This window comes from Argentina anserina, chromosome 1 (assembly GCF_933775445.1).
Source record: "Argentina anserina chromosome 1, drPotAnse1.1, whole genome shotgun sequence".
Classification (NCBI taxonomy): Eukaryota; Viridiplantae; Streptophyta; class Magnoliopsida; order Rosales; family Rosaceae; genus Argentina; species Argentina anserina.
In genome coordinates this window covers 18,155,266-18,178,840 of record NC_065872.1, presented here as the reverse complement: position 1 = coordinate 18,178,840, position 23,575 = coordinate 18,155,266, and the positions used below count along the sequence as shown (strand labels likewise).

At 36.4% G+C, this 23,575-nt stretch overlaps 1 protein-coding gene across 2 annotated transcripts in view; it reads right to left on the bottom strand.

Moving 5' to 3' along the window:
* Positions 1–3,436: 3,436 nt before the first annotated feature.
* The window catches only part of LOC126785868 (long chain acyl-CoA synthetase 1-like), a 38,813-nt gene continuing 18,674 nt past the window's right edge, over positions 3,437–23,575 (bottom strand). The window contains exons 1-18 of one of the 2 annotated variants that reach the window (XM_050511534.1): positions 7,618–7,848; positions 7,461–7,524; positions 7,250–7,339; positions 7,092–7,148; positions 6,949–6,997; positions 6,655–6,731; positions 6,514–6,553; positions 6,344–6,438; positions 5,862–6,029; positions 5,602–5,712; positions 5,375–5,462; positions 5,225–5,291; positions 5,075–5,150; positions 4,828–4,945; positions 4,449–4,694; positions 3,997–4,319; positions 3,669–3,788; positions 3,437–3,572 (exon numbers count right to left, since the gene is read on the bottom strand). In XM_050511534.1, coding sequence (XP_050367491.1) covers positions 3,522–3,572; positions 3,669–3,788; positions 3,997–4,319; positions 4,449–4,694; positions 4,828–4,945; positions 5,075–5,150; positions 5,225–5,291; positions 5,375–5,462; positions 5,602–5,712; positions 5,862–6,029; positions 6,344–6,438; positions 6,514–6,553; positions 6,655–6,731; positions 6,949–6,997; positions 7,092–7,148; positions 7,250–7,339; positions 7,461–7,524; positions 7,618–7,763 — 1,986 coding nt within the window. In that variant the 5' untranslated portion in view covers positions 7,764–7,848 and the 3' untranslated portion in view covers positions 3,437–3,521. Of the gene's footprint in view, positions 3,573–3,668; positions 3,789–3,996; positions 4,320–4,448; positions 4,695–4,827; positions 4,946–5,074; positions 5,151–5,224; positions 5,292–5,374; positions 5,463–5,601; positions 5,713–5,861; positions 6,030–6,343; positions 6,439–6,513; positions 6,554–6,654; positions 6,732–6,948; positions 6,998–7,091; positions 7,149–7,249; positions 7,340–7,460; positions 7,525–7,617; positions 7,849–23,575 lie in introns of those variants that run through there. The other variant, XM_050511542.1, reaches the window with a different exon arrangement.

Below are 23,575 nucleotides of genomic sequence, written 5' to 3'. Positions count from 1 at the left end.
AAAGCAAGTCTAAAACCGGTAGAACAGATCCTTGGCTTGGCTATAGCCTATAGCTACTACTCCTCTACATTCTTTTACCCTTTGCTGAACCATCACAAACATTAACGATCTCGCAAAAAGGCTCATCTATGGAGATGATATACTACCCATTGGTCTAATGCAACCTGATAACATGGTGTTCGAAACGACGTCTTTGATGAGCATTTAAGGGATTGAGGAAACAGATTCCCGGCGATCAATTTGTTCCGTGACACAATGTTCTGAGATGTGTGCTGACTAAACTGGCCACTAATGTAATAACCCTCGTTTTCAAACAATATTTGAATTGAATTGAATTCTATAAGTTAGAAAATTCAACTAAAATGAAATTGGTTGTTTGCAAACTTTGCGAAATGGAAACGGAAACGTTCCGAGAACGTTTAATAAGAAAACGTTACATTTCCGTAACGTTTATATCGACTTTTATTCCGTCGCTCGGTTGCGAACACTTCCTTCATGAAAGTTGTAGAGCTCGTCAATACGAGTTCGTAAGTATGTGACGCGTTCGAAACGGACATCGTACGTAAAAGTTATTCACGTCGGAAGTTAGTTTCCGATTTGGAAACTAGTATAAATAGAACATTTATGAGATTAGGGTTTCCATAATTGGAAACCCCTCATTCGGCCGCCTCCCTTCTCTCTCTCTCTCTCTCTCTCTTCCCGAGCCCTCCCTCTCTCCGAAAATCCTCTCACCGATCTGCCTCCTTCCGAGCCACCGTGACGTACACTGCCCAGCCCAGCGTCGCCGCAAGGACTCCCTCAGCCACCCTCCAGCTCGCCAGCCCGTGCCCCGCCGTCGCCAAGCCGCTCGGACGTCGCCAAGATTCTGCAATTTTTCCCCGCCGCTGCCTATCCTCCCCGATGCTCCCCACGGTTCAAACAAGGTATGGATTGATTGAATATGGATGTTGTGATGTTGTTGTGTGTATTGTGGACGTTGTGGATGATTTGTGGAGGAGATCGGAGGGGAGGGGAGATTGATGAACACCGCCGCCTTAAGGCGGCGCGTGTGGGAGTATGGGGCAATCTATGGGTGATCGGAGACCGTAGGACGGTGGAGGAGGAGGAGAGGGTGGTTTTTGGGCCGGAGGTGGTGTGATACGCTCCGACGTCGGGGAAGGCGCATGTGTCCCACGCGCGTGTACCCTACGCGCCGCCACGTGCGGCGGCATGCGAATATTATACCAGAAGGGTATTTTGGTAATTTACTAGATACGGTAAATGTAAATGTAAATTTTATTTACGTATGGTAAATGTAATTAAGTTTTACCTACGGTAAATGTAATTATAAATTACTTTCAGTAAATGTAAAAAGTAATTTGTAAAAAGGTAATTTAGTAAATTTTATTTACTGAGATTGTATTTACATTTAAATCGTACGTATACGTACAGAAATACGTATTAATATTTATACGTACAGAAATACGTATTAATATTTATACGTACAAAAATACGTATTAATATTTATATTTATACGTACAGAAATACGTATTATTATTTATACGTACAGAAATACATATATAATATTTATACGTACAGAAATACGTATTAATATTTATACGTACAGAAATACGTATTAATATTTATACGTACAGAAATACGTATTAATATTTATACGTACAGAAATACGTATATAACATTTATACGTACAGAAATACGTATATTTGTACATTAACCGTGAATAGTAACTGTGAACAGTAATTTTGTAAAACCGAAAATTGTTGAACAGTAACCGATTATTACTGTTTCGACATTTAAAGGTTTACGAAACGATTCTAAAATTCTTTTCTTATCTTTTTAAGGTGATCGTTAAATCAAGGAAATGAATTATCTCCGGAACTTGTGGGATTACACTCAAGTCAATAAGGTGAGTAAAATCTTACTGAATTACGAATCTACCCTCGTGGTGATTCAACATTTTTGCAAGTGTGTTTATCAAATGAATTACAACATGTATATAATTTAGTGGACTACATATATACAGCATAATGGTAATAAGTACATATATATATATATATATAGTTCATTAAATTACGTACTGTTATTAATTCATTAAAAATAGTCATTTCGATGACGGAAGTTGTGAATTGAGCATGTGTGGTGAAATATGACACGTATAAGATATAGTGGACTATATATATATTGTATAAATGGTAATTAAGTACGAATATATATAGTTTGCTATATAATATACTGTTATGATTTTATTGTGATTCTATTGAGCATGAGATTTGAATTGTACAATATGATGTGAGATTATTGTACGTGATTTTTAACATTGAGATTGTTAAAATGTGAATTGTCTTCGGACCTGATTTTTGGTACAATATGATGTGAGATTATTGTACGTGTTTGGCAAGTCGAAACCTAGCCTTTGGCCGGGCGAAAGTTACGATACAGTTAGAGCTCTAGTCTGTCTGCCATAGTACTGCATGGGAGGTAACGGGTGGTTATCTGCTCATGAGTACTCAGCTTGTTTTGGATGTTGGGTGGCGGGTGGTTACCCAACATCAGCGGTATACTAAGTGAGGGGTAACAGATGTGTACCAGCGCTCATTAGTTACCATTTTGTGAAAGTATTAGAGTAACCAGATGGGTTGCTCGTTTTCTCATGATTTTCATTATACTGTGTTGATGTGGAGTTGTGTCTTTTATGAGACGAGAGTTATATTAATATTTTACTCATACGAGCTGTAAAGCTTACCGGGTTTGTGTTGCAATCCCGGTGCACCAATATCAATGGTGTAGGGGATACTTCCGCAGGTGCTGAGTAGTGGTGATTGAGTGACGACTCCGAAGACTTGACGTCGTTCGCATCCAGTAGTGGTGAGGCTCTAGCATGGATTGTGTGTGAGATTTGGTGTAATTTTATTGTGAGGTTGTTGTGAGGATTATACAATTCCATTTGTTACATGTTGAATTATCATTTGGGTTTGTAATAATCGGCTTGACTGAGTTATATTTTAAACTCAGATGTGATCCGCTGCGACATTAAAATAATTTCGATTTCATTGAAATTATTTTTGTGTTTAATGATTTTAAAATTTTGAGTTTTTAAGCTTGAAATTTTAGGGTCGTTACAACTAAAATGAACAAAACCAGCGGCAAGTCTTAGGACGAGGGTTCGCTTTAATCTACACGGTATTTCCACAACTACCTTTGGCTGAAAAACAATTTATGTCCCATCTATCAAGTATTAACTGATGAATGTAATAGCTTGAAGAAACAGTTTCTTGTCACCACATCAGATACTTATTGAAATAACAAGGGGCACAAAGAGTGTCTTATTGAATTGAAAGGGATACATCAAGCTTAGAACGACAAAGAGGAAAAACTCGAGCAAAGGCAAAAGCCTCAAACAGCACACTTACTACAAGTAACAGCAAATTTAGCCAAGTTTTACAAACTGCAATACATATATTATACAATATTTTATTATATGCATTGCCTTACTTCCTTTATTGTGCCTTACTTTGATATAACTAATATTTTCGTCCAGCATCCAGATTTTGGTAAAGCTCATCAAGTCTGGCCTGTAGAGAGTGGAGTGTTGTTAGTTTCTAACTTGCTATCATAGTTGATTAATTAGCAGAAATTCCTTTATTAGAATTCAGAACATGCTAAATTACCTGGTAATACTTGAGCAACTGATTTCTTTTCTTTTTCAACGTTGCTGTGACCAGGTCTCTTTCCATGTCGAAGGGATGAGGCTCAACAATGATTCCTTTAATGAACTCGAAACCTCTCAGCTGGTTGAAAGCAAATAAGAGGAACCTAGTAAATTATCCCGTCCCAGGGAAAATAAATATAATCAAAGGTAGCTGACTAAAATTGTACCAAACTCGTACACAAATGCATCAGGTTGTGCTGAGAGAATTCACAAATTTTCTATTGGTGCAATACTAGGTACCAGATGTCACTTAGGTTAGCTTAACAATAATCAGCGATGCTAGTTACCTTGTTTCTCTCAGCTGTTGACTTGAGTTCTTCCAGGATATGGCTCTTGAGCTTATCAAGCAAACAAATATCAGAAAATGAACCAATGTGACCATTTAAATAAGCCCACTTCATGGTGCTTTCTTCTTCTGGTACAATGACTGCAACAAGCTTCGACTTGAAGCTGTTCCCGTAGACCCAGATATCGTCAATAACAGAAGAAATGCCATATACATTTTCCAAGTACTCTAGTGCAACATACTCTCCTTGCGAGAGTTTAATCAGATTCTTTTTCCTATCAATGATCTTTATGGTTCCATTTGGAAGCATTTGCCCTATGTCCCCTGAAAAATTAAGCAGCATGCCATTAGGGGAAAACCAACACAATAATGTTCTTAATAGTCTGTTTAACATCTGGTAACAGAAGATTTGCACGTACATTATAATTTTTTATTAACGATGATAATACCAACCTGTATGGAACCATCCATCTTTAATTGCTTCTCTTGTTAGTTCAGGACATTTGTAGTAGCCAGGAAAAACAGTCTTTCCTCTCACACATATCTCACCACAAGGAGGATCCCCAAGTGGATCGTAACCCATTTCTTTAACCTCTTCGAGGCGCATCTCATTGAAAACTGATACAGTACCAACAGCACCAATCATGCACATTTCATCAGGAAACCCAAGAGTGGTTGGGCCAACTGTTTCTGTCAACCCTGTAATAAAGCATTCGAGAGTATTGCAAGTGATCAGTTCAACTATCTGTTGTATACATATAAAAGCTGTACATAGAAACTGAATAGCTTTCAGCACGGAGATATACACAAATATTAGTGAATATTTCTTTACCATAGCCTTGGACTACGAAACAACAGCAAGTAACTCGCAAGAATTCTTCAATCTCAGAGCTCAAGGGAGCACCTCCTGATATTATAAGACGAATTCTACCACCCAGCCCATTTTTTATCTTTGGAAAAAAAAAATTAAATGGTAAGTATTGTTTTATGGTGAAGCCAGTAGGATCATATAGTATATTATGATATACTGTAACAGAAAATATTTATTTGGTCCATTTGTGTTGAGGATAGGTTGCAACCTTTCTGAAGGCTAGCAGATCAGCGAGTGGTGAGGCGTTTTTGTTTTTAAACCCCAAGTTCATCCAAGCAAGTTTGCTGTATTTGACAAAAGAGATGTGAAGGCGTTTACTTATACAATTAATTGATTTCGAAAAAAACGACCCACTCACTATTTGTAGAGAATCTCAAAAATCTTCTGCCTCCTTGAATTTACCTTTTGCACTCCTTTCTTTATACCTGAAACATGTGGAGATGAGTTGAGATCAACAGGTCCATGAAAAATCCAGAAAACTAAAGAGTATATCAAAAACAAAACATGCCTTCGTGTATTTTTTCAAAGACTCGAGGTACCCCAGCAAGAAGTGTTGGCTTCAACTCCATTAAATCATCTGCTAATGCATTAAGGTCCTTCAAATAGGAGATTCAATTCAATTACTAACAGGACGTTGAAAGGTAATTAACTAAAGTTCCTTTATAACTTCCTTAAAATTCAGATCTCAGGAAAAGCTTATGAAGAAACAACAAGATATAAAGAGTTGTTGCATACCCCATGATAGTAGCCAACAGAAGCACCATTACGGAAAAAATACATCTCAATTACGCAGTCCAGGATATGAGCAAGAGGAAGGAAAGACAGATACACATCATCCGCTGTCATCTATGTGTTCCAAGTCAAAAATTTATTGCATATGTCAACAGAACGAAAATCTTTTAGGCTATTAAAATTGAGAAAGAAAATGACAAATGCTTAATTTGAAATTAATTTATCAGATAGTTACTAAATCATCATATATACTTCACAATTACCTTGTCTTCAAATTGCTCCATAAAGAGGTCAATGCCTCTGACACCATATGCCATGTTTTCATGTGTTATCACAACACCTTTAGGAGCTCCACTGGTACCACTTGTGTACATAATTGCACCGATATTCTCAGGCTGAGGTGGAACGATCTCTGATGGGTTTCTGATTCCCTGAAAAGTAAAACTTTACTCAAAACAGGAGACCAAAAATAGTAACTCAAAACAAGAAACAAATTTTGGGATTCTAAGTAAAGGTTTAGGTACGAAAAATTACTTACAGAACATGGACTTTACAGGAACTTAAAAGAAAAACCTTTAATACCAGACACCCCACATCCCAAGGGGAGTGAGGCAGTTGTATGCTTCCATTTACATGGCAATTTCGAAGGAAACACTTGCATTATTCATGCATGCCTGGTAACAGCACAAGGAAAACTTAATAAAGTGGCAATGCACCTTCTTCTACTTCAAGTAGAGACACTAACCATCTCTTTGAACTCCTCCCATGAGTACGGTTTTATCCCAATCTGTGCTGCCTTATCCTTCTCTTCATCTGTGAATGAAGTGAAGCAAACCATAACTGCAACAACAACCAATGCTCAGTGCATAGCCTTCTGGGAGTAGCAGGTAACATATAGAGTCCACTCATTTATACCTTTTAATCGCTCAGTAGATTTACAATCAGGATTCAGTAGCTGGCAAGAGTAGTTTTAATCAGAACTACATATGCTTATTACAAGTGAAAATTATTATGTGCAAAAATTATAATTTTCATTTAAAATGCTAAGTGTCTCACTTCTTTCACTTTCTTATCTTGGACAAAAACAACATCAACCTCTGCATGATCTATGATAAAATTCACAGCTCCTGGCCCTGCATCAAGTAGAAACCTTTTAGCGCAAGTAAATTGCTTGACATGAAAATTCACTAATGTTACTATTACCAAAAAAAATAAAAAAAATCACTACTAGAGAGGATACATCGCTCACTCCAAAGTTATCTAAACTATAACTTCTTCTGAAAAAAAAAACTAGAATCTGAAAAATTTTCAAGGATAATCAGGAAGTTTTCTGCAAATGATAGTCTTTACCTAGGGTATCATAGAGAGGCACACAGATCAAACTATGAGCACAACAAGCCTACATCAAACTTAAAGAAGTTACTCATTAGAAAATCATCATACAACACAAGAAAAATGAAAAAACTGAAACTGAAAACATTGTCCAAACTAACCGTCATTGCCATAATCCACTGGGGACAATTTGAACCATAGATACCGATCCGGGAACCCTATATGTATGAATCAAAATTAAGACAAGAGCTAGTTCCAGTAGCCATATATCTACAAGCACAAAGTTTGTAGTACTCAAAGTTCATGTATAGGTACTTACCGGTTCCACACCAGATGCTCGTAATGCAGAACCAACCATAAGAAGTTCTTCATAGACCTCCTCGTATGTTTTCCAAACGTAGGATCCAAACTAAACAGCATGATGACAAACAATCAAGTAAGAATTCAATTGCCGAATGAACTGATCGAACATGAACATGAAGATGAACGGCAGTTTGGCGCTGTATATTTTAAGTTCATAGTAATAATACCTTTCCATCCACAATTTTACGCCATCCAAGCATTCGATTTTTAGGATACTTCTGAGTAGATTGACTGCAGTACATAAAGATTCTTTTTACTGTCAAGGAAATATGATGGATTTGATATAAACACTACTAGCACATAAAGTTTTAGGATTTGAATTACCTAATGAGATCCCAACCTGTCCTTATATCAGGATGAGGTGGAGGAAAATTGTTTTTGGACAGTAAGTTCCGGTAAACTGGACCAATGGAAGGCTTGCCATTCTGGCCCTTCCTTCCTTCCTCTACTTGGGCTGAGAAAATCTTCATTGCCTTCTGTTTTGTTCAAATATATACATGCAAGAAGAGATATCAGATATTATTTGAAAATTAGCCTAACACAAAAGGTGGTTGATATACAAATTTTAGAGGAATGACTTCAAACTTCTGAAACACAGTGTACATGAAGCACAATTATAGACGATTTATTTATAGTATTTGAATATCTCCATATTGAATGAAGAACTTAGCCACTTGGACTACTCTTTCTGTATTTGTGTATCAGATATGGATAGCTTACACAGGTGATGAGAATCAAACAATGGTGCAGTTGCAGAGTCCAGCACGGAATCTCAAGTCTTTATAATGAGAAAGAAAGCATGCATATGTTACTACTTATTAATTAGTTGGTTGAAAAATTGGGTCTACTACTTACTCTTCTGAGTCCTATCACTGTTATCACCTTATTACCCCACCTACTGAGTTACAAACCAAGTACAGTACTAACCTGTATTTTGTCGTGTTGTGTTGCTGTTGAGTTTTTGATCTAATTGAACAAGTACAAATACAATACATCACCAATGGCTCTACTGTATGGTTGGTGAACTTTCATTGTGGTAGATATATACATATATGGTCAGTAATTAATGCATTACAACTAACATTAACACATCAGTTGCGGTTCTATGGTAAATAGTACCCCCAATTTCTAATATTGGTGTTTGTCCTATAGAAGAAGCTCTATTATGGTAACATAGCTCTGTGGATCTTTATATCAAGATGGTTAGCTGCATGATAGTGTCAATATTAATTTCGAGACTTGCCGACTTATCTCACTGTGGAACAAGGTATAAATGTTTTCACTATACCTATTGATCAATTATAGAAAATTGACAGCGATTAGCGAACTGATCAAACCAATGGTTCTCAATTGGGGAAGCAAATTTACTAACTAAAATTACTCAAAAATACTAGACAACAATTTAGTTTACAAATAACTTACTATTTAATTTGATAGAGCAAATAAGGACTAAAATTTACAAATAAGGACCAAATGATGGCAAGTTGCCACATGTCATAAAATATTTTAATTTTTTACATCTCTTTGACCCATATTATTTGCTATCATCAATAAAGAAGTTATCTGATACTGTCGATTATAAAAATTAACTGCTACTGTCGATTATAAAAACTAACTGCTATTGTCGACTATAAAACTAACTGCTACTGTCGAGTTAAAAACCAGATGCTAGTGTCGACTTGGAAGACACCTGCTACTGTCGACTTGGAATGTACATGCTACTGTCAACTATAAATCTAACTGCTACTGTCGACTTGGAAGGTACCTGCTACAGTCAACTATAAATCTAGCTGCTACTGTCGATTGAGAAACTAACTGCTACTGTGGTTTTTGGTGAGTAAAATTCGAAATTTCAAAATTTCTCAAAACACATGGAATATGGTACTTAAATGAAAGCCAATGAGATAAGGAACAACTTTATATATTGGGTCACCTCCAAATTTCCGGTGGTTTGGACGGAAAACTTAAATTTGCCTGAAAAAAAAACTAAAAAATGAGGAGAGAGAAATTTGTTAGATCTAAGAGTGTCATTTGATAATTTTCACGAAAATAAGGGTATTTTAGATATTTTTGCATTAATTAATTAATCAGTTTTGTTCTACTTATTCCTTGGGTTTGAGCTTATGTTCTAATTTGTATAAAAAAATATGGAAATTGAGTTTTTAGTTAATTCAAACATGGTCTAATACCAATAAGTAATTTCCCCTTCTTATTTGCCCACCTTATGCCCACATTCTAGATTAATGACATGTGTCTTTCTTTAACTATGATCAAACCATGGTTATTTATATAATTTTGATTATGTTGTAGGAGAATTACTCTATGTAATCTTCCGGTGTATCTTGTCCTAATTATTATAAGTTAGTCTAGATAAGAAATGATATATAATCTTTTATTCAATGGGATACTCAATGTAATGCCTATATAAAAGCTCCCTTATCAATGAATAAAGATGATGTTTCTCCATATTTTGATGCGTATTACATTCTTCTGTAACACGTTATCAGCACGTAGTTCTAACCCTGAGTTCATAGGTCTAGAACCCTAATATATAAAAAAATTCGACAAAAGAAGATATAAATTCCTTCTGTCATGATAAAAAATTCGACGAAAGGAGAAGAAAAATCGTGAAGAAATTCTTCTGTTGAACAAATCGCAGAAAAGACGAAAAAACCAAAAATAGTGTTCTGCCTCCGGGCACCCATAAATCCACTCTGGGCACCCTCCCCATCTCCGATCTGCATCGATCGGATCCTCTCCAGGCTAAGCAACCGGAGGCGCCTAGTTCGACATTTGTGCCCAGAACCCCATCGTCAACCCAGCGTCACCGCCCCAAAGTCAAGGTCTCCGCCTTGCTGCCTTGTGCTCCGATGTCTTCCGAACCCAGCGCCGACACACAACCCGGATTGGTTCCGGTTTAAGACCGCGTTGAGATCGACCCACGCCGCAGCTCTAAATTCGGTGACCTTGCGACCCATAACAACGATGATCTCTTTCAGTCGGAGCTCTCTGACGACCTACGACGTCCTGTTGTCGTCCGTACAATGTGCAGCTCCAATATGGACCCTTTCAACCCGAATTTCAGTGTCCGACCCGGTTCAAATTTAATGATTTCTTACCTCTCGATAAACGGTAAAAAAAGGGCATGGTAATTTTCCCTAGGTAAAAACATAATATCACAATAGTAATCTTTTATTATAACATGACGATACGAAATCGAATGGCGAGAGTTATTTCACGACGGAATAAGTAAGAGTAACTATTACACTGTTTATTCAGCAAACAAACAAGTATGTTTTAATTAGCGTTGTTGCTTTCATGCAATTTAAATTCCTATGAATTTTGTTTTTCATCGGGGAATTTCAACCTCCCTTTCATTTTCAATCCGATTTTTTCGCTTCTCGGGTGGAATACAGAGATATGATTCCCCTGATACCGAGTTTTAGGTGCGGCTGGGAGTGCCGCTGTTACCATCCGTAGCCGTTGTGTGTAGCCACAAGTTTGAAATAATGGGACAAACATTGGTTTGAGACGGAAATTGTCGCTTATACCACCGGTTTATGACTGAAATGGTCACTTATACACTGTGATAGAATTTGTCACAAATTATTAAATTCAGTTACCATACTATGGGACTTGACTTCCAATTCAGTACTTGAAAGTTGTATCGTATTGATACTAATGAATCTTCCCTCTTGTTAACCACAACATGCGTCAGAAATTTGACATAATCATGTTGGATGTATTTATGCACCTAGTCCAGATTAATTTCTTTTGGTGCAACAACGTTTCATTGAAAGACAGAAACATTATGGTCAAAATATACAAGAGCGAGATATAAGAAGTTCTTGAAACAAAACACTCATTATATGGAAGAGCATGAGAATATCTTCTCACTATTACGGATTTCAACGCAATTATATATTGCGGTTATAAAATGAAAAGAGTGAAGTATAAAGCTTTGGTTAATAGTCTAAATGACTACATATCTATTTATTCCCAAATTTATGTGACTAATGTTACTTAGTCGATGCATTTTTTAAATTGGTTCATAGTCAAGATCTCAATCCAATTGTTGGCTATAAAATTCTCATGTAGTTCAGTAAACAAACATACAAGAATGTCTCATGGTTTCATTACCAAAAGAAATATGTTAATGCAATGTAACGCATTACATATTACATGACACTACCTACATAAGATCACATTTTTCATTGTGGCATTAGTAAGGCTTACACGATCTTTGTGTGGCGCAATGCACACTTATATGATCTTTGATGTTGTTATTATACATCTGTTTCGGTTCTCCAAATCTTTGGCGGATTAGATAATCATCTATTGATTTTGATCAACACTTTGCAAATTAGCATTGTGAAACGCCGAAGGCTCTCGGATTTATTTTGAACCGACAATGCTTGTTGTAGCATATTTATGCCTCGTTGGCATGATGAAGCCTTAATTGATGTTGTTATGACATATTTCCACCTTATTTTGGTGATGATTTATAGTGTTACATGCCATGTAATGCACTATGTATTCCACTGTTTTAAAATATGGTGATGTTTTCACAAAGTTCTAATTGAACTAACGCTCGTACACGATTAGGGGAGTGTCAAACTATAACAGGTTCACGAGTTACGGCCTTGACAATATCGCCAAGTTGTTATGTCCGCCGCCCAGTTTTACCCCTAATGGCATCAAAATTTGGCTGAGCTCTAATCTTGGCCCCTAGGCATCCAGCAGCCTCTGCAAGGCCCCCCCTTCCCCGCAGCCCCCCGCACGGCCTCCACAGCCTCCCCCTCGCACGGCCTCCTCACAAACTCCTAGCCTTTTTGGCTCTATTTGTTTATGCCGGCAACCATGTTTTGGTAAGCATAGGCAACACCGATCCTTATATTTGGATCTATGGTGTATATGCATGATATTTGCATGTCAAAATCACTCGTCAATGACGTTTGAGGGTCTAAAATGTTAAAAGGCTATTTGAGACTATATCAGTCCCCTTGCCGATCTTTATATTGTGATATTTATATGTCTTGACCTAAGACTACTTGTATCTACATTCTTGTTTATAAATATGTTAAAGAGACATTGGGTGCATAGCTAAATGAAAGCTATTAATGGATTTTGTTTTTAATCCATTGTGACTATGATGACGAGATCATCACAAAAGAATCAAAGAGTGGTTTAGTGCTCAAGTTTAAATGTCTTATGGCATTACGATTCAACTCACATGCTCTTATGCATCAAGAGAGCAATTGAACTTATAAATTTTTTTTATCGTAGTAGTTGTCTACGTTGATGAATTCACAATGATACCATACATAAAAATTTGTGAGATGATAAGCTACTTGACGACAATCCTTGTGCTAACATTATTTATCACCTACAAACTCATTGTGAAATAGTTCTTATGTATCGCTTCTAATGATGTAGCGCATCTCATGAATCGAAATAGTGTGAATTGTATTCTTTCACGATACTATGATTCGAAATAATGAATTGATGACTCGTTTAGGCTATTCTTTTTAGAAAAGAAGTTAAACGGATCAATAGAATTCCTCCAAAATAATGAAGATGTAATCTATGCGTTAGCAAGTGCATAAGCCCCCTCTATGATCCTTCATTAACTATGCTCAATCTCCAAGTCTATTCTTTAGCAAAGTTTAGGAGTGGCAAACACCGTCCTACACTAAAGAAAATGAGATATGATGGAAACCGAAATTGGCTTATCATCATTCACTTTGAGGATAAAATATGTTTGGTGATACATATATCATAGTTAAACTCAAACCATAACACTTAGATGTTATGGAGCACCCAAAACAATGACAAAAAGTTGAAAAACCAAAAATTTCAAGATTTACAGATTGCGGATTTATCATTGTGAGGACCGGTTCACTAACTTTTAGGTGGGCTATTGATGTGCTACTTGTGGCCACTGATTCGTAACATCCAAGGGTACCTACTCACAACATTTGACCCCATATGGAGACCTAGAACATGGTAAACCACTCGACACAATTGGTCACTGACCTCTGGCGAGTATTCCAGCCATTTCGGTACCTTTCCGACCGGTTCCGATAGTGAGGCCAATGACAATGGATTTCTAACACCCATTTTTACTTGCTCCTAAAAATGTGTAGCATTCGGGGTTCAGAAAGTCAGTGAACCATTCAAGGAAGTGTAAAATAAAGGTTCGGTATTAGTTGTTGATGTGCCTAGGCTTCTAACGAACCAACAATTCGAACCATAAGCCATGACTTGTAGCGTGTCTTGTTTTACGGTATCCATCTATGCCACCATTATTGACGTTACAGTTGTAATGATTCGCATGTTAGTGTTTTAAGTCTAAAAATATGCATGTTTGTTAACGGATTATGTTAACGGTTTACCATTCACATTTTCTATGTGCCAAATTGTGTCTCCACAAGCGCATAATGATGCGTTATTTGATGTTAAATTTTGTCTTTGAATAAGACATGAACTTCCACCTATGTCCGTTTATATAAAGACCTTAACAGGCGATCTCGTTTAGTCAGTTTTGATAAGCCAGTCTCTTGTCGTTAGGGAGAGAGAAGAAAAAGGTTGTTCAAGTTAAATGACTTGGTTTTGTTGTGGTTTGTCTCACTGTGCCTCATCATGTTCCTAATAGTCCTACAAATGGAAGTGACGATATTAGAGATACATGTTGCAACTATGCCTGTAAGGATTGATGTTCGATGAATGGACATGTAGTCACTATTTGTTGGTGACGTGGTGACTCCACATATGTGGTAGTTGGTGTCACTAGGACGTGGCTCTTACGAAAGTGTTGAGAGACCACTTGGTTCGACAATACTTGCTGAATGCGAGTTATGGCACAACTTGATCTATGATCAATGATACTCACTCGTCTGTTTTGTTGAATGATGGTTATTATTGGGGGACGCCTTAATGTCAATACTAATCCAAATAGAGATCTCGAAGAATGACGATGTTGAATGAGTTTGATGTCGAACTATACATACCCTGTTTGAAGAAAAATTTCAATATTGTAGATTGGCCTACATGGACAGTGATATCCGGCAAGAATTGATGGTGATGATCGACCCATGTCGCCGCCGCAACATTCTGGAAAGCCATAGGATCCAGTTTTAACAAAGAGATAGGTCATTGGTCAGGTAATGCTAACACCGTACATGTAAATCTTATCGGTTATATCTTTGTTAGGCGTAGTGAGAAAGAAAAGAATTTAGACTCACCTTAAGGCGCAAACTCTCTGACAAAACGCCTTGAAATCAAATATGAGAAGATTTGTCTTCATAATACCTTGTCAGTTAGGTGTTTTCCAAAAAAACTGAATTTATACCTTGTTGTCACATATAATCTTTGTTGGGACTAAGTTAAGATATGTAGATAAAGATCATGAATGGATTGGTTTTAACCTAATTCAAGTGCCTCCAGACCACAGAGCGCGATAATAACTTGATAAAAGTAGGGATATTATAATGAGAATTAATTTCAGTTTACCCCCATAAACTTTACACTCAAAATCAGTTCACCTCTTAAACTTTTATTTTAATCAGTTCACCCATACTTTCAAATGACATCAAAGAAGGACATAATTCATATTTTTTATATGGATTATATTGATAATTATGCTATGAGACCTAATTTTAAAGCTTCAGTGTTGTTGTAAAATTATTAGGAATTTTGTTTTGGTCTTGCATATATGATTTGAAGCCTTCTTTCGATAGTTTTCGATTGGATTTTAACCAAAAAAATCTGAATTTTATCCTTCTTTGATGTTATTTGAACGTATAGGGGGTGAATTGATTAAAATAAAAGTTTAAGGGGTGAACTGATTTTAGGTGTGAAGTTTATGGAGGTGAAATGAAATTAATTCTTAAAATGAAGTGTAATAGACTCTTGATGAACTAAGAGCCAAATGCTGATTTCTGAAGCTCCTTGCTCAAAACTCAAGGCTCACCACCCTGACAATGTAGGAGAATTCACTTCGAAGACTTTTTATTGCATAGCCAGAATTTGACATCCTCGTAACCCCATGTTCATTATGCATGAATGGATGAGCAGGAGCGACAATTAAGTAGTTAAAGCTTATAGCTAGGCCCTCGTTACGCGTAAGTAATTTACCCTTAACTATCTGGGGATATGCAATATTGCATGCAGCTGTACCTTAGGAATGAAAAGATCTTGGAAATACTAGGTCTCGAAAGTGATGACCGTTATTGATGATGTTATTCATCGGTTTGCTAAAGGCAGTAATGACGTTAAACTAATGCCTACGAGTATTCCATGAATCAGTCGAAGTCAGGAGAAGACGTTTTTCCGCCATTTGGGCGATCATAAGTCTTAGGAGTTGAAACTCTCCATTTAAGTACGATATGTGTTTGCATGTACTTGTTGTAATATACTTGACTCGACATCTCATTCGATTTAAACTCGTAAGACCAAGATAACGGCTGAGTGCGCCCACACACATGTCAATGCTTGATCACACACATGTTTATGACATCAAATCCTATATCCCAACATAAAAGACACTTTAATGAAACAATGCCAGAATCTTCCTAAATTCGTAGGTCAACTTCCACGGGACCTATATGGCAGCTCACTTGTTGGAAAATGGTGAGTTTAGTACCATTGGAAAGCCCTATGTGTCTACTTTCCATGATATCAACCATTTGACCATATCTATTATGTTGAATGAGTTATGGCTGTTTTAGTAAAATAGGATGGATCTTTCCGGAACCTACAGCTGAGTCAACTTCGACAGAGCTTTGTGATCAGTTCAGAATGAATTAGGTTGTGAGCCACATATCACCGGAAATCCACGAGTGTCTACTTTCCAAAAAGTTTCACGGTTCATCTATACCTATTGTATCGAAGAAGTTATGACTGTTTAAGTGTGTGAAGGTTATACCACGCGTGAATCTGTTTTTTATTTCAAACTCTTGTTTTGAGTTGTCATGCAATTCTCTTTCTTTTGATCCATGTACGGATAAGTGTACATGTTTGATTTAAGAATGTTTGGTGAGATTTGATATTCAAATCATTGACCCATTGATACTTTTGACGAATGTGAAGAGCGTTCGTATAAGCTATTTATCTAAACTCCGAGATTGAGTTACCGATCAGAAGGAGTTGTTTTGCAGACTTCAGGGGGAGTCTTTACCATATGTTATCTTCAATTGTAGTTGGTGCGTTGTGCTCTTTTTCCCTTCGACCAAACTTTTTGTTTTACCCAAGAGGTTTTTATTTTGCTTGGTAAGGTTTTTACCGAGGCAACGGTTATGCACCATGACACATTAGGATCGCGATACAAGGGGAGGTGTTGTAGGAGAATTACTCTCCATAATCTTCCAGTGTATCTTGTCCTAATTAGTATAAATTAGTCTAGATAAGAAATGATATATAATCTCTTATTCAACGAGATACTCAATAATGTCTATATAAATGCTCCCTTATGAGTGAATAAAGATTATGTTTCTCCCTATTTTGATGCATATTACATTCTTCTGTAACAGATTACAATATATTATTATATTACATCTATAATAATTTTAGTTTTAATTTTTTTGAATAAATTTTAATTTTAATATTAATTCATATTTATTTTTCTATACTTACCGGCTACCTACACCCTTGAACAACATTTTTTTTTCTATTAGAACAACGTTCTATGTATGTTCTTTTCTAAAAAAAAAAAAGATTTACTTTCGTATGGATCCTTACTTTTATGTAATTATTTGTAGTTTGAAGTTATTTTCGTAATTCATATATTATCCTTTTGATGCATCTTTCAAAAAAAAAAAGAACAAAAAAAAGAAGAGAGGAGAGAACATGTTTGATTCGACCTTGAACGAAGCTCAAGTATAGAACTTATAGGCGTGGGTCTTGGGATAAAAATATTAGACCGGCAAATGGTTTTACGTACATGTGCATAAGTGAGTTAAATCTAAAAATGGGTTAAAATTAAAATTAGAAGAAAATATAATATATTGTTATTATTAAAATTATATAAATAACAATAGTTAGATATAGTTAAAGAGAGACACATGTTATTAATTTAATAAATGTGCATGAGATAGTCAAATAAAGGTTGTCTCAAAATTGTAGTCAAGTTGTCATGATCATAGGGTCAATGCAATTCGGTAAAAGACTCACCTGTTAATAAACCATTGGGATACCAATAAGAGTAGGGACGTAGGGTGTCAGGTAAGGTTTTGACTCCAATTGTGGCTCCTTTGGCTGCTTTCCAAGATGAATTAGACACTTACAAACAAGTAAATATGCTCATTTAGAAGACGAGGTGTTAGAAGCAGGCATGGTCAGGCGCGGAGCTAGGTACCCCTATGTAAGAAAATTGTATCACGTTGTTTTTACTTGTCCAATGTCTTTTTTCTTAATTTCTTCTCCACCGTCTATAGTTTTCTTTTACAGAATTGTTAGGTTGATATTAATTTTAGCTGAATTTTTTTTCTCAACCTTTTTTTTTAAGAATGTAAAATAAAATAGTTACAAAAATTTCTTACTAGTAATCAGAAAATTAATAATTTTAGACTATTTCTTATTTTTCATACTAAAAAAAGTAATAAAGATTATAGCTAAATGCATTTTAACTTAATATTTGACACGAGTTAATTTTCTTATCGTTTCAACCCCAAAGTCGAGCCTACCTAAGCTTAGAATCTTGGATCCGCCCCTAGGCATGGTTAAATATATTGCAGGATGGCCACTTTCAAGTGTATCAAATTCCTATGCAGCAAAACTGAGCAAGGTTTAAACTTGAATGCAAACCACAAGCACCAAGTAATGCACCCCAAACAACAGCATCCAGCTGAATCCCACGTATCGACTTCTCCGCTTCCTCTAGCTCATCTGCTTTCCCATAGATGTCCACCATGCAAGCATAATGATCCACCTCTGGTTTCATTCCAAACTCTGCCTTCATGGAGTTAAAGAGGCTCTTTCCTTCTTCAATCAACACACCATGTGCACAAGCTGCTAACACGTTTGTGAATGTATAACTGCATCAGGCCTAACACAGTAACACCGCAGTTGGTCATTCTCTCAAACTCCTCCAATGCTCTTGTCGCAATTTCATGCCTTGCACAACCTCCTATATGATTGAATTCCAGGATGCCAAGTTTCTCTTTTGCATGGAGCCAAAAATACGATACGCTGCATCAATATCACCACATTTGCATACATATCAACAAGCTAGGTCGACATTGTCACATCCTCCAGCTCATCTTTAAGATGCTCGAGTGAACATGCTGGCCGGAGATAAGTAAAAAAAAAAAAAACACAACCAGAGCTTGCATTAAGCACGCTCTGAATTTAAACTGATTGGCCAGAGTACCTGACTTCAACATCAACACGGAAAGCTCCGAAGCAACTAAAAAACTCTGGTTGTTCACATAACCACTGATCATAACAGTCCATGTGATCATATATAACACAATATGGAGACGGCATAATCATTGGGGTCGAAACCCATCTCTTCTCGATCATTTGCGAGAAAACTCGGATGAACTCCATGTGAGTCTTTATGGTGGTGCAACCCCGATAAACGGTGTTCCAGAACACTACGTCTTTGGTGCGCATTTCATCGAACAGGTTGTGAAACGGGCGTAACGGGCAATTGCTTTGTTGCATGAGAATGATGAGACCATGTTTTGGGATGTGGGTTTGCATGTGATTCAAATTGGGCGGTGGTGAGAGTGTACCAATTAATTTGGCGGCAAGTGGTAAGGCTCCTTCTAATCTCTGCATGGCGCGTGTTCAACGGTTCTTTAGACCATACACGAAAATGGACGAGGCAACTTGTATAAATATGAACCTCCCAAACCTACCATTCACATTATATCAAAAGGAAAAAAAAAGTCTGTCATTCACAAATTTTAAATAATTTGTCCATTTGGTTAAGTCTCCTAGCTTCCAATTACACCGATAAATGTTTTTTTCCCTTTCGTCAATTCAGTAACTTAACGCTACAAATGAATGGATAATTAACCGAATGACTAAATTGTTTACAATTTAAAAGTATAAGAAGGGATTGGTTGAAATTAAAAACATTGAAACCCAACATTTTGTTCTAAACATAATGTACATATTACTTTTATAAAAAGTCAATTAAATTAATACAATCTGTAATAACCCTAGTTTTCGGAACAATATTTGGTGTTGATTTGAATTCTATAAAGTTGTGAAATTCAATTAAAAATGAATTTGGTTGTTTGCGACTTTACGAAACGAAAACGGAAACGTTCTCAGAACTTTTAATTAGAAAAAACGTTACGTTTCCACAACGTATATATCGACTTTTATTCAGTCGCTCGGTTGCGAAAACGTCCTTCACGAAAGTTGTAGAACTCGTCGATACGAGTTCGTGGATAAGTGACACGTTCTAATCGGACGTTGTACGTAAACGTTATTAATGTTAGAAGTTATTTCCGATTTTAGAAACGGGTATAAATAGATAAGTAGTGGAGTTAGGGTTTCCATTTCTGGAAACCATCACCCCGCGCCTCCCTCCTTTCTCTCTCCCCCTCGCGACACTCTCTCCCCGAGTCTCTCTCTCCCTCCGAAAACTCTCCACCGGCGATCTCGACGTCCAGCCCGCCGTGACAGACACCGCCCCTCCCAATTGCATCGCACGGACTCCCTCTACAAACCCCGAGGTCAAGACACCCTCCCTCGCCGCCGTCAGTCCCCGCGCCACAACTGGACCTCCTGCGACTCTCACCGCCGCTTGCTCCGCTCCCGGCGACGGATAACCTCGAGCGCTCATCCCACAGTAACCCCGTGAACAGTAATTTCGTAAAACCAGAAAATTGCTAAACAATAACTTATTATTACTGTTTCGGCATTTAAGGTTTACGAAACGATTCTAAATTCTTTTCTTATCTTTTCAAGGTGATCGATAAATCAAGGAATGAATTATCTTCGGAAATTGTTGAATTATGCTCGAGTTGATAAGGTGAGTAAAATCTCACATATTTACGAATCTACCCTTGCAGAGATTCAGGATTTTGCAAGAGTTTTAAATATTGAAATACGACATGTATATGATATAGTGGAATATATATATATATATATATATATATATATATATTTGTATAAATGGTAAATAGGTACATATATATATAGTTTGCTATATTATATACTGTTATGAATTCATTGTGAATATGTCATTTTGATGACGAGAATTATATATTGAGCATGTCGAGTTAATTTGTACAATATGAGGTGATGATTATTGTATGTGGTTTTAACATGGTGTTTGTTAAAACGTTTTGTCTTCGGACATGTTTATGAAATATGTCATGTATATGATATAGCGGATTCTATATATATATATATTGTATAAATGGTAAATATGTACATATATATATAGTTTGTTATATAATATAATGTTATGATTTTATCGTGATGATGTCTGATAGAGCGTTTTTGTTAAAACGTCTATAATAAACCCTGTAAAACATCATCGTTAGTATAGAATAAGCAGGGATCGTTCTTTCCGGGGAATTGAAGGGAACTCTAAACTTTTAGTGTTAACAAATAATGGGGGGTTTGAGATTGATTATTAACTACTAAAATAAAACCTAAATTATTATTTACATGATCGACTTCTCTTTAACAAACTTAAACCAAATTTACCATTACACCACATAATTACAAGTTCGAACCTATCATGCATTCTAATTCAACCGATTACATACTTTTTAGACACCAATACAATTAGAGCCTTAGGGGATCATCTAATCATGCAAGATTTCAATTAACATTTAGATTGACTTAGGGCCTAATCGAAATTTGCATGCAATCAAATTCAATAACACTTAGAGTATAAATCAAATTCAATTACATTTAAGCACCAAATCTTTGTTGGAGACATGTTTCATGTATGGCGTCACCCACCATTGTTTTACATGCAAATTTCCAGAATTTTTACCACTTTTAATCAACACAAACCGAACCTACTTAGGGCATGATTCGATTTGTGTCAATATGGTTGATGAATCTAGCACTCAAACACAATCTTAGGGACTACATCCAAGCACTAAATTCATATGCACATATCTGAAAATTATCTAAAAGTATGAGAAAGATGATTAGAACACAACAATAGAAATACAAACTCATTAATTATAGGAAACCATTAGTTTGGTAAAGAACCAAAAATCCAATACAACAATCTGAAAATTTCGATTCTTAATACAAAACAATAATCCCACACAAACATCATACTACAATCTTCATAGACAAAGTATTGTAAAAAATCAAAAAACGAACAAACCCGTGGGGAAGAGTTGCGAAAATCACACGTTGTAGGAACCTTGGAGGTGTGTCTTCAATGGTGATTTCGGTGGAGATGGAATTTGTATATGGGGAGAATGGCTTGCTGTTTTGGTAAAGGATGTTTGAGGTAGTATTTTGGTAGAGGTTTGGCTCTTGAATGCAAATGAGAAAGTGATGATATTTGAGAGGTGAAGCCATGTATATATAGAGGAAAGATGGAGGGTTTGAAATTGCTTCTTTCTTCCTATAATAATGTCATGCTTTAATCCCTAAAACATGGAAAGTTGTATTCCCTAAAACATGGCATGCTTTAATCCCTAAAACATGCCATGTTTTATTCCCTAAAACATGTCATGTTTTATGCCTTTAATGATCATCTTCTATTTAATTGTTGCATGACTTGGCTCCATCTTTTTTTTTTATTATCTCTTCAATCCAATCTGAAAATAAGAAAATAAAATCATAAGTAAGAGATAATTAGTTTCAAAACCTAACAAGGATTCCTAGTCAAACTAGGAATATAAACCAATTATGCGTTTTAAACTCATGTAAGCACAAAAATGCATCAAATACTGCTCAAGACTCTTACTACGACTCAATGACTCAATAGTACAACAATAAGGGCTAAGCAAAGTACAAATTGAGGTAAAAACATGTTAAGAACGTCGCACAAAGTGCTCCTATCAATGTCATTTTGATGACGAGATTTATATATCGAGCATGTGATTTAATTTGTACAATATGAGGTGATGATTATTGTACGTGGTTTTAACATGGAGTTTGTTAAAACATTTGTCTTCGGACCAGTCTTCGGACGTGTTTGACATGTCGGAACCTAGCCTTTGGTCGGGCGAAAGTTACGATACAGTTAGAGCTCTAGTCTGTCTGCCGGGGTACTGCATGTGAGGTATCAGATGGGTTATCGGCTCATGAGTACTCATATTTTTGGATGTTGGGTAGCAGAAGGTCGCCCAATATCGGCGGTGTACTATGTGAGGGGTAACAGATGTGTACCAGCGTTCATTAGTACCCGTATTATAAATGCATTTGGGTAATCAGAAGGGTTGTCCAATTTCTCATGAGCACTTCATTTCATATTTTTGTTGGGACAACCAGATGAGCCGTCCATTGACTTATAAGTGCATTTATATTTGTTGATTTGTAGATTTTCGTATATAGTGATATGCGAGTTATATTTTCATTTTACTCATACGAGCTGTAAAGCTTACCGAGTTTGTGTTTATAATCCCGGTGTACCAATTCAATGGTGTATGCGATAATTACGCAGGTGTTGATTAGTGGAAATCGAGGGACAACTCTGAAGACTCGAAGTTGTTCATTATCTTGCTTGTGGTGAGGTTTTTATTGTGGATTGTGTGAGAATTTGTGAGGGTTATTTGTGGGTCTTCTGTGAGAGTGTGAGAGTGTGAGCATTATTACATTTATATTTTTATGTAATGTTGGATTATAAATTTAGTTTGTAATAATTGGTGTGTCTAAGTTCTATTGTGAACTCAGTAATTGATCCGCTGTGGAATTTGAAATGATTTCGATTCATTAAGATTGTTTTGGTGTTTCACGACTTTGGAATTTTGAGTTTTTATACTCGAAATTTTGGGGTCGTTACACTATCAATAGGGCTGTAAGTATGCTCGAGTCGCCCGTGTTCGACTCGTGTTCGGCTCGCTTTTAGCCCGTTCGGCTCAAACTCATAAAGTTAAATGAGCAGAGTTTGAGCTCAATATTAAGCCCGACCTTGAAAATGAGACGAGATTGAACAATAAATATTCGACTCGTTCGACTAGTTTAGCTCGCGAGCTAGCTCAGGCTTGTTAAAAGTTCGACTCGTTTATTAATTAAGCTTGACTTATTAATATTTATAGTATATATATAAAACATAAATTTTATATAAGAAATAATATTAAAAAATAATGTTAGTTCAAAATAGCTGAAAGGCTTATTTCTAGAT